Source organism: Mastigoproctus giganteus, chromosome 12 (assembly GCF_048544385.1).
Source record: "Mastigoproctus giganteus isolate SK-2022 chromosome 12, ASM4854438v1, whole genome shotgun sequence".
NCBI lineage: Eukaryota > Metazoa > Arthropoda > Arachnida > Uropygi > Thelyphonidae > Mastigoproctus > Mastigoproctus giganteus.
In genome coordinates this window covers 156,774,556-156,789,227 of record NC_143586.1, presented here as the reverse complement: position 1 = coordinate 156,789,227, position 14,672 = coordinate 156,774,556, and the positions used below count along the sequence as shown (strand labels likewise).

Here is a 14,672-nt window from a genome sequence, read left to right as displayed (position 1 = left end):
ATTTTCAGGCATTGTTTAGCAGAGAAACCAAATTGCAGTATAATAGTAAACAAATTACACAGAATCATCAGCTACATAGTCTCCCAACAGTTGGCAAACCATAAGATGGAAGCTTGTTTAGAAGACCTTTTATCTCAAACACGATCAAAAGCCTTTGAGATGTCAAGAGCAACTTTTGTTTCGCCGAACTTTTCCATTGAATTTGTCCATAAAGGGTAACATAAGCCAGAATATCACCAGTGGATTGACACTGACGGAATCTATGCTGGCGATCGGTGATCAGACAGAAGGTGTCTAGGTAGTTTAAGAGTTGGCAGTTAATTGATTTCTCGATTACTTTAGAAAGAGTAGAAGTAATTGAAATGGGACGATAATTGGATGGGTGGGACTTGTCACCCTTTTTAGGAACTGGCTGGATATGAGCAAATTTCCAAGCAGAAGGAAACACCTTGGGAATAAGAAAGTGAAAAAAAAGGCAGCAAAGAACTGGAGTAAGTTCAGGAGCACAAGTTTTGAGAACAAATGGAGAAATACCAACAGGACCTGGAGCTTTCTTAGCATCGAGAATCGTCAAAATCCTTCTGACTTCATTTTGATAGAAGACCACAGGAGGCATTGAATGGAGCATGGTGGGAGGTGTTTTACCAAGATCATTAATACATGAGCTGGATGAAAAATGGGATGCTAGCAGGTCAGCTTTATCCTTGGCTGAAGTGACAATAGAACCATCTGGTTTGGACAGAGGTGTGAACAGAGATGAACAAAAGTTGTGGCCAATAGCTTTGGCAAGAGACCAGAATGCTTGGCTACCATTAGGGCAAGAAGCAAGCTTACTACTCTGAGCCTGTTCAAAATCTAGTTTGGACTGATTAATGACTGCTTTACAATTGTTGTGAGCTTTGGTGTAGGCAGAAAATGAAACTTAAGAATTGGAAACAAGCCAATTTTGATATGCAACATGCACATTTATTGGAAAACCAAGGTTTAGATAAAGGACAAGATTTTAAAGTGGAGTGTGGAATAAAGGATTCCATTCCTACCAGAATAATTTCACTGACACGATCTGAGCAAATGTTGACATCAGAAGTTTTGAAACAGTAGTACAACAAAGGAAAAGAAGAAAAGAAATCCTGTAATTCATCCCATTTTGCATTCTTGTAATACCAAACAATACGAGACTGGGAATAGCCATGAGATTCTCTTCTCCAATGGAGCCTTAATCACCAAGTTGTGATCTGAGATGCCTAAAGGACCACTCACTTTGAACATGTACTTAGAAGGATTTTTTGTAAGAAAAAAATCAAGCGTGTTGGCTGCATAGTTAGGATTGTCTGGTATTCTTGTAGGTAAATGAACAATCTGTGCAAGTTCATTAGTAATTGAAAAAGCCTTAGCATCTCAACCAGCTGTGTCACTGTGAATAGAAAACGGAAGCCAGCTGAAGTTGTGAACATTAAAATTACCAAGGAAAATTACCTCTCTGTTAGGAAAGTTTGACTGGAGAAAGTCAAGTTGCAAAGAGAGGAAGTCAAAGAGCAAGTGACTAGTGGAGGTGGGAGATTGGTTAAGACAACAAATGAATTTGAAACAATGGAGTAGATAGATTTTAAACCAGAGAGGATCAAATAGAGGAGATTCGAAATTACGAAGTCTCTGACAGGGAATATTGGAATGGAGGCAAAAGGAATCGTGCATATTGCATGATGGAAGACATGGGGAAGGATTTACCGGACTAATAGATTAACAGTAGCCACTGGCAGAGGTGAAAGTGATTCTTGCACTGATTCTATTGGAATCAGCAGTAGCCTGGAAAACAAGATGCAGGGTGTTTCAGAGACTGCTGGGAGTCATTGCGGTACACGTAAACAACTGGGTTGTGTTAGGGTAACTAAGAATAGGAACAGGTGCATGTATACTTGCATATACACCAATGCTAGGAGTTCGGTAAATAAATTTGATGAATTTGAGGTATTGCTCAAAATATCAAAGGCCAATATTGTTGGGATATCAGAGACATGGTGTCACACAGATATAAGGAAAGCAGAACTGGAATTTGGGCAATACAATGTATATAGAAAGGGAGGAGGGTTATGCTATTAGTTAAGAAACATAAAATCAAAGGAAGTGAAGCCAGTCGACATTGCTGGACAGTGCAGTGTCGAGTCAGTTAGGTGTGACATAAGCATGGGGAGATTAAAATTGAGAGTAGGAGTGTGTTATAGGCCTAATGACTGAGTATCTCAGCTGCCCACATCAACGCCAGAGCTTGCACTTGGTCATCAGGCAACACAGAGGCAGCCCCCTAGGAAGAATGCGCTGGTCCCAAAGGAACTAGTAGTTGTTGGTGACTATTGTCAGGGAAACAGGGAACATGCTTTGTAAAAAGGATAGGTGGAATAGGACCAGGGTATGTCTGCCAGGGGCAAAGGTTGACGTTGTAGAGCGGATATCATCTTTTAAGGGCACAAAAGGTGATATAGTTGTACACGTTGGCACTAATGATATTAAGAGTAGGAGACCGGAGGAATTACTTAGCAAGTACAGGTCACTGTTGAAAAAAAGCCGTGAATTAGGGTTGAATTTCAAAGTGTCTGCAATTCTGCCCAGACACGATAGGAGGGAGTATATGATGAGAGCCTTGTCGATCAATTTGGCCCTGGAGGGATTGTGCAAGGCTCAAGGGGTAGAATTTTTTTCAGCCTGGACTATACTTGTTAACAGGAGAGATTGCTTCTACAGGGATGGGATACACTTAAATAGAAAGGGTGCAAGAATTTTTGCTGATGCTGTCGAGGCAGTGTTAGGTGGGTCGGAAAACTGCTAGTTGGGGGGATACAAGGACTAATAGATTAACAGTAGCCACTGGCAGAGGTGGAAGTGATTCTTGCACTGCTTCTATTGAAATGAGCAGAAGCCTGAAAAACAAGATGCAGGATATTTCAGAGACTGCTGGGAGTCATTGCGGTACAAGTAAACACATGGGTTGTGTTAGGGTAGCTAAGAATAGAAACAGGTGCATGTATACCTGCGTGTACACCAATGCTAGGAGTTTGGTAAATAAATTTGATGAATTTGAGGTATTGCTCAAAACATCAAAGGCAGATATTGTTGGGATATCAGAGACGTGGTGTCACACAGATATAAGTAATGCGGAACTGGAATTTGGGGAATACAATGTGTATAGAAAGGGTAGACAGGACAGGAGGGGAGGAGGGGTTATGCTATTAATTAAGAAACACAAAGTCCAAGGAAGTGAAGCCAGTTGACATCGATGGACAGGGCAGTGTCGAGTCAGTTTGGTGTGACATAAGCATAGGGAAATCAAAATTGAGAGTAGGAGTGTGCTATAGGCCTAATGACTCTGATGAGTATAATAAGATATTGTACAAGGAAATAGAGTGGGCCAGTAAATCAGAGAGTCTTATAATGGGGAATTTTAATTTCCCAGATATTGACTGGAATTTGTGGGTTGGTCACTCGCACACTAGCAAGGCTTTTGTGGATTTATTGGATGATTGTTTTCTACATCAGCATGTTCATGAGGCAAAAAGAGGGAGCAATACTCTTGATCTGATTATCAGTAGTGATTCTTCATGCATTAAGAATCTGCAGGTAAATGAACCACTAGGTGGCAGTGATCACAGTGTGTTGAAATGGGATTTACTCAAGGAGGTAACTACCATCAGAGGTAAAGGGAAGGGTTTTTGTTTTCGTAAAGGCGACTATGATGGTCTGAGACAGTATTTAAATTCTATACAGTGGGACCAACTGATGATGTTACCAACAGCAAACTTAAAATGGGAGGCATTCAAAGAACTAATCTTGGAGGCTACCAGGCTTTACATACCAACTAAGAAATATTGTTCAAGGTTTAGGCCTAAATGGTTGTCAGATGAACTAATGAGACATGTGGCAGAGAAGAAAAATGCATGGGATACATACAAATTAATGGGTGACATGGAAGCCTATGATAGATATAAGTTGGTGTGTAACCAAGTCACAAAGGAGATTAGGCAGGCAAAGGCAGACTACGAAAAATCCTTGGCAAAGGATGCAAAGAAAAACAGAAAAGAGTTCTTTACATATTTAAACTCAAGAAGGAAAGGGATGAATCAGATTGGTCCACTGGATATTGATGGTTCAACAGTTGAGGATCCTGCTCAGGTGGCTAACAATTTAAACGAGTATTTTGCATCTACATTCACGCATGAGGAGTTATTCAGGAAGGAGAATGATGTAGGTAAAGTAAACATTGGCAGTGAGCTGGATGATTTTGTAATAACTGAGAGGAAAGTGGAGGAGAGATTGTTGAGGATAAACATAAAAAAGGCACCTGGGGTGGATGGGATCTATCCAGTTATATTAAAGGAGGCAGCAAAGGAAGTAAGCAAGCCCCTAGCCATAATTATGAGATCTTCTTTGGACTCAGGGGAGGTACCCATAGACTGGAGATGTGCAAATGTAATGCCAATTCACAAAGGAGGATCAAAGGCTGACACAATTAATTATAGACCTGTTAGTTTAACTTCTGTTCCAGGTAAATTAATGGAGGCACTGGTTAAAGAAGCACTGCAGGATCATCTAGACAAGAATTCAGTTATAGCTCAGACGCAGCATGGTTTTGTTAAGGGCAGGTCTTGCCTGACCAATTTGATTGGATACTATGATGTTGTCACAAAAGAACTGGATGCAGGGAATAACATTGATATTATATATTTGGATCTTAGAAAGGCTTTTGATACTGTTGCACATGGGAGACTGCTGCACAAATTGGAGCAGTGTGGCATTGGAGGCAAATTGCTGCTATGGATAAGGGGATGGTTGAGTGGCAGAAGACAGAGAGTGGTAATCAATGGACACTGCTCAACGTGGACTAATGTTATTAGTGGAGTTCCTCAGGGTTCAGTGTTGGGTCCGTTGTTGTTTTCGGTGTTTATGAATGATATTGATGATGGGATATCAAGTTTAATGTCCAAGTTTGCAGATGATACAAAGGTTGGCAGGGTTGTTAAGGACACTACTGACGCTATGCTGCTGCAACAGGATCTGGAAAGGTTGAACAGATGGGCTGAGAGGCGGCAAATGAAGTTTAACATTGACAAATGTAAAGTACTACATATGGGAAACAGTAACCCCAGAGCAACGTATCAACTCTGCGGTACTACACTGACAGTGGTGGAGAATGAAAAGGACCTGGGGATAATTGTGCAGGCAGATATGAAGTTCTCTGAGCAGTGCAGACGAGCTGCAAGAGTAGCTCATGGTGTCTTGTCAATGATAAAGAGGAATTTTTCTAGCAGGGATAAGGAGATGATTATTCCCTTGTATAAGGCAATGGTTAGGCCACATCTTGAGTACTGTATACAGGTCTGGAGGCCTCATTTCAGGAAGGATGTGGAGCTGCTGGAACGGGTACAGAGAAGGGCAACAAGATTAGTGAATGGAACAAAGGGTTGCTCTTACGAAGAAAGGCTTAAGTTTTGCAAATTACAGAGTCTGGAGACTAGGCACCGGAGAGGTGATCTGATAGGTGTATAAGGCTTTGAATGGTTTGAGCATGCTCAATGCCAATGGGATTCTTCATCTTGCTCAGAATAATCAGCTCAGAGGGCATAAATTCAAATTGAGGAAGGACGGATGTCGGATAGATGTGCGGAAATTTGCCTTTGGCCAGCGGGTGGTTGGTTGGTGGAACCGACTTCCATCACTTGTTGTTGAAGTTGATAGCCTAAACAAATTTAAAGCTCAACTGGACAGGTATTTCGAACGAACGGAGGGGTGAAATGGGAGTGGTGTGTTTTTTTTTTTTGGCTGATGCTGAATAAGCTTGCTTTCTTGCATCATATGCCTCTACTAATGCTAATGCTATAAGGAACTGTACAGGGAAATAGTGGGCCAGTAAATCAGAGATTCTTATAATGGGGGATTTTAATTTCCCAGATACTGGCTGGAATTTGTGGGTTGGTCACTCACACTAGCAAGGCTTTTGTGGATTAATTGGATGATTGTTTTCTACATCAGCATGTTTGGGAGGCAACTAGAGGGAGTAACACTCTTGATATAGTTATAAGTAGTGATTCTTCATGCATTAAGAATCTGCAGATAAAGGAACCACTAGGTGACAATGATCAGTGTGCTGAAGTGGGATTTACTCAGAGGTAACTACCATCAGGGGTAAAGGGAAGGGTTTTTGCTTTTATAAAGGTGACTTAGGTGGTATGAGACGGTATTTAAATTCTGTATGGTGGGACCAACTGATGATGTTACCAACAGCAAATTCAAAATGGGAGGCATTCAAAGAATTTATCTTGGAAGCTACTACACTTTGCATATCAACTAAGAAATATTGTTCAAGGTTTAGGCCTAAATGGATGTCAGATGAACTAATGACATATGGCAGAGAAGAAAAATGCATAGATACATATAAATTAATGGGTGACTTGGAAACCTATGATAGATACAAGCTGGTCTGTAACCAAGTTGCAAAGGAGATTAGGCAGGCAAAGGAAGATTATGAGAAATCTTTGGCAAAGGATGCAAAGAAAAACAGCAGAGTTCTTTACCTATGTAAACTCTAGAAGGAACGGGATGCATGAGATTGGTTCACTGGATATTGATGGTTCAACTGTTGATGATCCTGCTCAGGTGGCTAACAAACTAAATGGGTATTTTGCACTTACATTCACACATGAGTTATTCAAGGAGGGGAATGCCAGAGGTGAATTAAACTCTGGCAGTGATCTAGATTATTTTGTAATAACTGAGAGGAAAGTGGAGGAGAAATTGTTGAAGATAAAAATAAAAAAAGGCACCCGGGGTGGATGGGATCTATTCAGTTATATTAAAGGAGGCAGTAAAGGAAATAAACAAACCCTTATACATAATTATGAGAACTTCTTTGGACTCGGAGGCGGTACCCATGGACTGGAGATGTGCAAATATGACCCAAATTCACAAAGGAGGATCAAATTGCAACACAAGTCATTATAAACCTTTTAGTTTAACTTCTGTTCCAGGGAAATTAATGGAGTCACTGGTTAAAGAAGCACTGCAGGATCATCTAGACAAGACTTCGTTTATAGCTTGGATGCAGCAGGTTTTGTTAACGGAAAGTCTTGCCTGGCCAATTTGATTGGATAATATGATGTGGTCACAAAAGAACTGGATGCAGGGAATAACTTTGATATCATATATTTTGATCTTAGAAAGGCTTTTCATATTGTTGCACATGGAAGACTGCTGAACAAACTGGACAGTGTGTCATTGGAGGCAAATTGCTGCTATCAATAAAGGGATGGCTGAGTGGGAGAAGACAGAGTGGTAATCAATGGGCACTGCTCATTGTGGACTAATGTTATTAGTGGAGTCCCTCAGGGATCAGTGTTGGGTCCATTGTTTTCTGTATTTATAAATGATATTGATGATGGTATATCAAGCTTAATGTCCAAGTTTGCAGACGATACGAAATTTGGTAGAGTTGTTAAGGACACTACTGACAGTATGCTGCTGCAACAGGATCTAGTAAAGTTGAGCAGATGGGCTGAGAGGTGGCAAATGAAGTTTAACTTGACAAATGTAAAGTACTACATATGGGAAGCAGTAATCACAGAGTAACATATCAACTCTGTGGTACTACACTGACAGTGGTAGAGAACGAAAAGGACCTGGGGTAATTCTGCAGGCAGATATGAAGTTTTCTGAGCAGTGCAGATGGTCTGCTAGAGTAGCTAATGGTGTCTTGTCAATGATATACAGGAATCTTTCTAGCAGGGATAAGGAGGTGATTATACCCTTGTATTTGTATAAGGCAATGGTCAGGCCATACCTTGAGTACTGTATTCAGGTCTGGAGGCCTCATTTTAAGAAGGATGTAGAGCTGGTAGGGAGAGAGAGAGGAGCAGCAAGATTAGTGAATGGAACAATGGTTGCTCTTACGAAGAAAAGCATAAGTTTTGTAAATTACAATGTCTGGAGACTAGGCACCTGCGAGGTGAGCTGATTGAGGTGTATAAAGCCTTGAATGGTTTGAGCATGCTCAATGCTGATGGGATTTTTCCTCTTGCTCAAATAATCAAATGGGACATAAATTGAGGCAAGTTATTGTAGGATAGATATGTGGAAGTTTGCCTTTAGCCAGCGGGTTGTTGGAACAGACTCTTCCATCCTTTGCTGTGGAGGTTGATAGCCTTAAATAAATTTAAGGCTGAGCTGGAACGAACGGAGGGTTGAAATAGCGTGTTTTTTTTTTTTTGGCTGATGCTGCATAAGCTTGCTTTCTTGCATCATGTGCCTCTACTAATGCTAACTTAGCTCTGGAGACTAAACATGCGTTCCACCACTTCAAGCCTCCAATAACAAAGTGGTGGTATTGCACCAGGTGATGAGTCATCTACCACCTAGGTTTGCCTGGTAACAGAGGGGCAGCATTTCTCCATGTGGTGGGGGCACCACACCTTGACCCCTGCTTACCTTGATTCACTCCTTTGTGGTCACCCACAGTGTGCTTGTGCATGGAGGTTATACCTAAGATTACTAGCAGTCCCACCATCAGGAAAGTGCAAGCAGTGGATTTGGCCGTCACAGACCATCTGGATTTTGCCGAAATTGGGTCCACTTGACTAGAATGTCACCCAAATATTAGTTCCGTCAGCGTTTTAGCCTCCCAGGTAGCAAGTACAGCTTGTCTGGCATATCTGAGAAAATGTCTGTGACAACCTCAAGGACCAAATGGATGATTGGAAATGGGTCTCCTGCTCTGAGTACAATTTTCCATTTATTTCGAGTTAACAAGAGGGTGCATATCTGGTGGAAGCTATGCACCCATCATGTTAACAAGGAACTGTTCAAGCAAGTGGACGGTCAGTAATGGTCTAGGGAGTGTTCGACTGGCACCTGTCTAGATGAGTCTCTGAAAGGTCTCGGTTACATGTCCCTCCTTGCAGACCATCTGCATCCCTTCATGGTCATTGTGCACTACAAGGCAATACTCTTCCAGCAGGAGTGCATCTCCCCACAGAGCCATGGTGACTAAAACATGGTTCAAAGAGCATTCAGCAGATTTTACCACCATGGAATGGTCTCCCTGTTCACAGAACATGAATTCTGTGGAGCATCTTTGAAATGCTGTGGAAAGGTCCGTTCAAACTCTGGATCCTCCACCCAGGAATGTGGTGAAATTATGGACAGCAGTGCAGCAAGCATGAATGGAAATACTTCTGGAATGCTTTTGCGAACTAGCGGACTCGATGCCTCTCCATGTGACTGCCAATATCCGGTTGAAAGGTGGGCTTACCTGATTTCTGTCCACCCATTGTAGTTGTGGTATGCAATTTTGAAATAAAGAAAATTAGTTGATAGCAACCACTTTATTTTACAGTAAGTATTATTTACAGTAAAACTCCAGTTAATATTTGGAAATATAATTCTAAATTATCACATTTGATATACAGTAATTGTTCCTTTTCAAAGTCCCATTGCTGGAACTAACTTCCATCTGTCTTTGTGGAAGTTGATAGCTTAAATTCAGTGAAGAACTGGACAAACTTTTGGAGCAAATGAATGTGAAATAGGAAGTTTTTTTTTTTTTTTAGACTGATGCTGTTATAAGCTTGCTTTCTTGCATCACATGTCTGTACTAATGGTTAATGCTAAGCTTCATTTGAAATCATGATTTCTTTCATAATGGACATGAGTTTTTATTACCATTTCTCTTCAATTTATTAGACATTATTTTAAATTGGCAACTTCTAAATATGCAACTAGATACAAGCACATGTTCAGAATTTGTATATCAATATTTATTTTGTTGCATTATTAATATATATAATTAATATATATATAATATATATAAGTTCCAGCAAAAGATGCATGTACTAAGGATGAAATTCCTTGCCATAATGGACAACAGTGCATTTCTTTTAAGTGGAAATGTGATGGATCACCAGATTGTGAAGATGGATCAGATGAGGAATCCTGTGGTAAATATATACATAAGTTTTTGGTTGTGGGGAGAATTTATTTTTTTCTATTTATATAGTACTGCTGCCACTTCATAATATAAAGTGGGTCCTTAATTAGATTGCTTTGAAGTATGATTCCATAGAGAAATCTGTAAAATACTTAATCTAGGTTCCTAGATGCACCTTTTTTCCCATCAGCACAGAGTGGCATCACTATATTCAAAATGCATGACATGGGATGTAAGAACCATAGTGGAGAAGGTATTCTCCACTAAAAATTCACATTTGTGATTCCAACAAAAACATCTAATTCACCATTGCAGAAAGTGCTAGTTGAGTCATGTAATCCCTGGTACTGAATTGTGGTGGCACTTCATAAATCACATATTGGTATGGCGACTCCGTAGCCAGGTGGGAAGGAGCAGCAGTGCGTAGCACATGTTTCTTGATTAGACCGGGGTTCGAGCCCGTCACCACCAAATACGGAGGATGCGGAAAGGTCAGGAAATGACCACCGCATATCCCGGAGCAATATGGCCTTAGTTGCTAATGCTCCTAAAAACCAAATAACAACAACATATTGGTATGTATTACCAAAGGAACATGTTCATGTAAAAACATGAACATGTTCCTTTGGTAATACATTTACATATATGGGTACATGCAAGTGTGCACATAATAGGCCAGCCACTCACTTGGAACAGGATTTCCTGTTGAAATCTGTATAGTAGGTGTTTTTTTTTTATGAAACTCCCAAACATAAGAGGTATTAGAACCTATAGTACTTAGTACCATGCTTGGATTGGAGGTTGAGAAGACAAGAGAAGATATTTGTTGACATTAGACTTTAACTTCTATAGACTAATCTTCAGGAAAGACATATGAAGGAAGGTTATTCCAGAAAACAGCAGTTGAAGAAATAAAGGAGGAAGATGAAAAGTTGGTTCTGGGAGTTTGAAGTTGAACAGTAAATGGATGTTGGCTGGTGGCGGCACATGTTCGAACTATTTTGAGAGAGAGAGAGAGAGAGAGAGAGAGAGAGAGAGAGCTTCAATTCAGAAGAAAACTGCCCATGGAAGTATCTGTAGAAGAGGCATGCAGCAGAAACAGTACCTCTATGAGACAGCGAGTGGAGAGACTGTTAGAGAGGAGTCATTAATTAACCTAACTGCCATCTTCTGAATGGAATCTAGAAGCCTGAGAGAGGTTTTGGGAGTGCTGCCCTCAGATGTGGGAACAATATTCCATGGTAGGGTAGATTTGCAATTTTTACAGAGTAAACAGCTGTTTGGAAGAAAAGTAATGCCAAGAGCAAAAGAAAAAACCAAGTTTTTTAGATGCAGAGGAAGCAATATTTGTAATGTGCTTGTACAAGAGAGATTAGAAGTCAGAGTAATAATAAGATAATCCCCAAAAGACATATCAACTTGCCTAGAAATTGGAGCAGAAGAATCCTTTTTGCGAGATGTAAGATAAGACTGAGTTTTAGAAGGATTGAAATTAACTAAGTTGTCTTTGCCCCACTGGAGAATTACCTGGAGATTGGCATTTAAAGAATTGGTTACAGGTATTCAAGAAGTTGAAGCTGATTGAACAGGGCAAGGTTTCTCAAAATGGAAAGTGGAATGCAGTGTGCTATCGTTGCCAAAACTATGGGTAGAATTTCCAGTCATTAATGTACAAGAGGGAAAGAGTGGGGGAAAGAACTGAACCTTGATGGACACCAGCATTAGTGGAGAACTTAAAAGACAGAGCCATCTACCATCACCCTCAGTGAGCGATCAGAGAGAAAACTGGATAACCAATTACAAAAAAACAGTTGGCAAACCATAAGATGGAAGCTTGTTTAGAAGACCTTTATGCCAAACACAATCGAAAGCCTTTGAGATGTCAAGAGCAACTGCTTGTGTTTCACCGAACTTTTCCATTGAATTTGTTCATAAATGAGTAACGTAAGCCAGAATATCTCCAGTGGATCAACACTGACGGAATCCATACTGGTGATCAGGAAGGTTTCTAGGTAGTTTAAGAGTTGGCAGTTAATTGATTTCTCCATTACTTTAGAAAAAGTAGAAGTAATTGTGATGGGAGGTAATTTTCACCCTTCTTAGGAATTGGCTGGATATGAGAAAATTTCCAAGCAGAAGGAAAATACCTTTGTAATAAGAAAGTGAAAAAAGGTTGCAAAGGACAGGAGTAAGTTCAGGAGCACAGGTTTTGCAAACAAGTGGAGAAATACCATCAGAATCTGGAGCTTTATTAGCATCAAGATTAGTCAAAATCCTTCTGACTTCCTTTTGAAGGAAGACCACAGGAGACATTGAATGGAGCATGTGGTGGGAGGTGTTTTTCCAAGATCATTAATACGTGAGTTGTAAGAAAAATGGGATGTTAGCAGGTCACCTTTATCCTTGGCTAAAGTGACAACTGAACCATCTGATTGTGATGGAGGTGGGAGCAGAGATGGGCAAACGTTGCGGCCAATAGCTTTGGCAAGAGACCAGAATGCTCGGCTACCATTAGGGCAAGAAGCAAGTTTTCTACTCTTAGCCTGTTCAAAATCTAGTTTGGACTGATTAATAACTGCTTTACAACTGTTGCAAGCTTTGTAGGCAGAAAATGAAACTGAAGAATTAGAAACAAGCCAATTACGATATGCAACATTCTTCTCTAGAACGGCCTTGGCACATTTATTGGAAAACTAAGGTTTGGATAAAGGACGATATTTTAAAGTGGAGTGTGGGATAAAAGATTCCATTCCTGCAAGAATAATTTCACTGACACGATCTGAGCAAACGTTGACATCAGAAGTTTTGAAACAGTCCGACCAAGGAAAAGAAGAAAAGAAATCTTGCAGGTCATCCCATTTTGCATTCTTGTAATGCCAAACAACACTAGGTTGGGAATAGCCATGAGATAAAGGCTCCATTGGAGAAGAGACCAAGTTGGATCACCAAGTTGTGATCTGAGGTGCCTAAAGGACCACTCACTTCGACCATGAACTTAGAAGGGTTTTTTGTGAGAAAAAAGATCAAGCGTTTTGGCTGTATGATTAGGATTGTCCGGTATTCTTGTAGGTAAATGAACAGTCTGTGCAAATTCATTAGTAATTGCAAAAGCCTTAGCATCTCGACCAGCCGTGTCACTGTGAGTAGAAAACGGAAGCCAGCTGGAGTTGTGAACATTTCAAATTACCAAGGAAAATTACCTCTCTGTTAGGAAAGTTGGACTGGAGAAAGTAAAGTTGCAAAGAGAGGAAGTCGAAGAGCTCCAATTGATTAGTGGAAATGGGAACAGTAGAGACAACAGATGAATTTGACAGAATGAGGTAGAGATTTTAAGCCAGCAAAGATCAAAAAGAGGAGATTCCAAATTACTAAGCCTCTGACAGAGAATATTGGAATGGACATATGCAGAGTACCACCTTTGAGGAGAAAGGAATCATACAGCAAATAATTTGATAATTTGGGCAACTGAGATGAGCAGTAGTTTAATCAACCAATAACTGAGATTCTGTCAGAAAAAGTACATTCGGTTTGGCAGACTGGAAATGGACATCGTTAAGATTAGAATTGAAACCACATATATTTGAAACTGACTAGGAAGTGTTTGGGAGGTTTAGATCTTTTTGCAAGTAATATTACTCCATTAGTTTGACATTCATGGTGTATTTAATAGTAAGAAAAAGTGTGGGGGGGGGGACATGCTGTATGAAGTAATAATTTTTGGATATGGTGTACATGGTAACAATATACCCAGACCCTTGACATAATGTGGCCTCAACAATACCCCCAACTCCCCTGCATACACACTACTCAGACTCCCTCTAGTCACTATTTGGCAGAATAGAAATAGGAAGATTATACACTAGCTGATCTGGAAGCTTCTTGAAGAGTTACCACTAGGTTCAATCCAGTGTACTAACTAGCAGCCAGCCTACAAATACAGTTTTAGAGCTGTACCCTTGAAATGTAAGGAAGATTGGATCTCACCATGATGTCCATCATAACCTCACGTCATCAGTCATACTACATGATGGAAGAGATGGGGAAGGGTTGACCAAAACTTAGCTCTAGAGACTAAACATTGGTTCCACTACTTCAATCCTCCAATAAGCAACGTGGTGGTATTGCACCAGTTGCTGAGTCATCTACCACCTAGTATTGCCTGGTAACACAGAGGGGTGGCATTTCTTCATGTGAAGTGGGCACCACACCTCGACCCCTGCTTACGTTGGTTCACTCCTGGGCGGTCACCCACAGTGTGTTTGTGCATGGAGGTTATACCCAGGATTACTAACAGTCCCACCATCATGAAGGTCGAAGCAGAGGATTTGGCTGTCACAGACTGTCCGGACTTTGCCAAAATTGTGTCCACTTGACTTGAGTGTCACCTGAATATCAGTTCTATCAGCATTTTAGACTCCTACATAGCAAGTACAGATTGTCTGGCATGTGAGAGAACATCTGTGACAACCTCAAGGACCAAAGTATATATCAAGTTCTTTTGTGGAATTTTCCCTTAGATTTGTAGAATCTCCAAACGAATTCTGTAGGTTCAGGATTTTGTCCCTTATGAAGCATGATTTGACCAGAACCAGTATCCTAGTACAGCAATGAACCAGATGTTGGCAGTATTTAATGAATATTTCGGATTTCTTCATGTCTTTTTTTTAATATATTAGGGGCCCTATTATTATTCCCTTAATAAATT

General features: G+C 40.4%; 1 protein-coding gene across 1 annotated transcript in view; it reads left to right on the top strand.

Annotated features, from left to right (window-relative positions):
* The window catches only part of LOC150077534 (low-density lipoprotein receptor-related protein 2-like), a 496,886-nt gene that overhangs the window by 251,145 nt on the left and 231,069 nt on the right, over positions 1-14,672 (top strand). Inside the window, exon 18 of the mRNA XM_090385933.1 lies at positions 9,852-9,977. Within this exon, the coding sequence (XP_090242059.1) occupies positions 9,852-9,977 (126 nt within the window). The remainder of the gene's footprint in view (positions 1-9,851; positions 9,978-14,672) is intronic.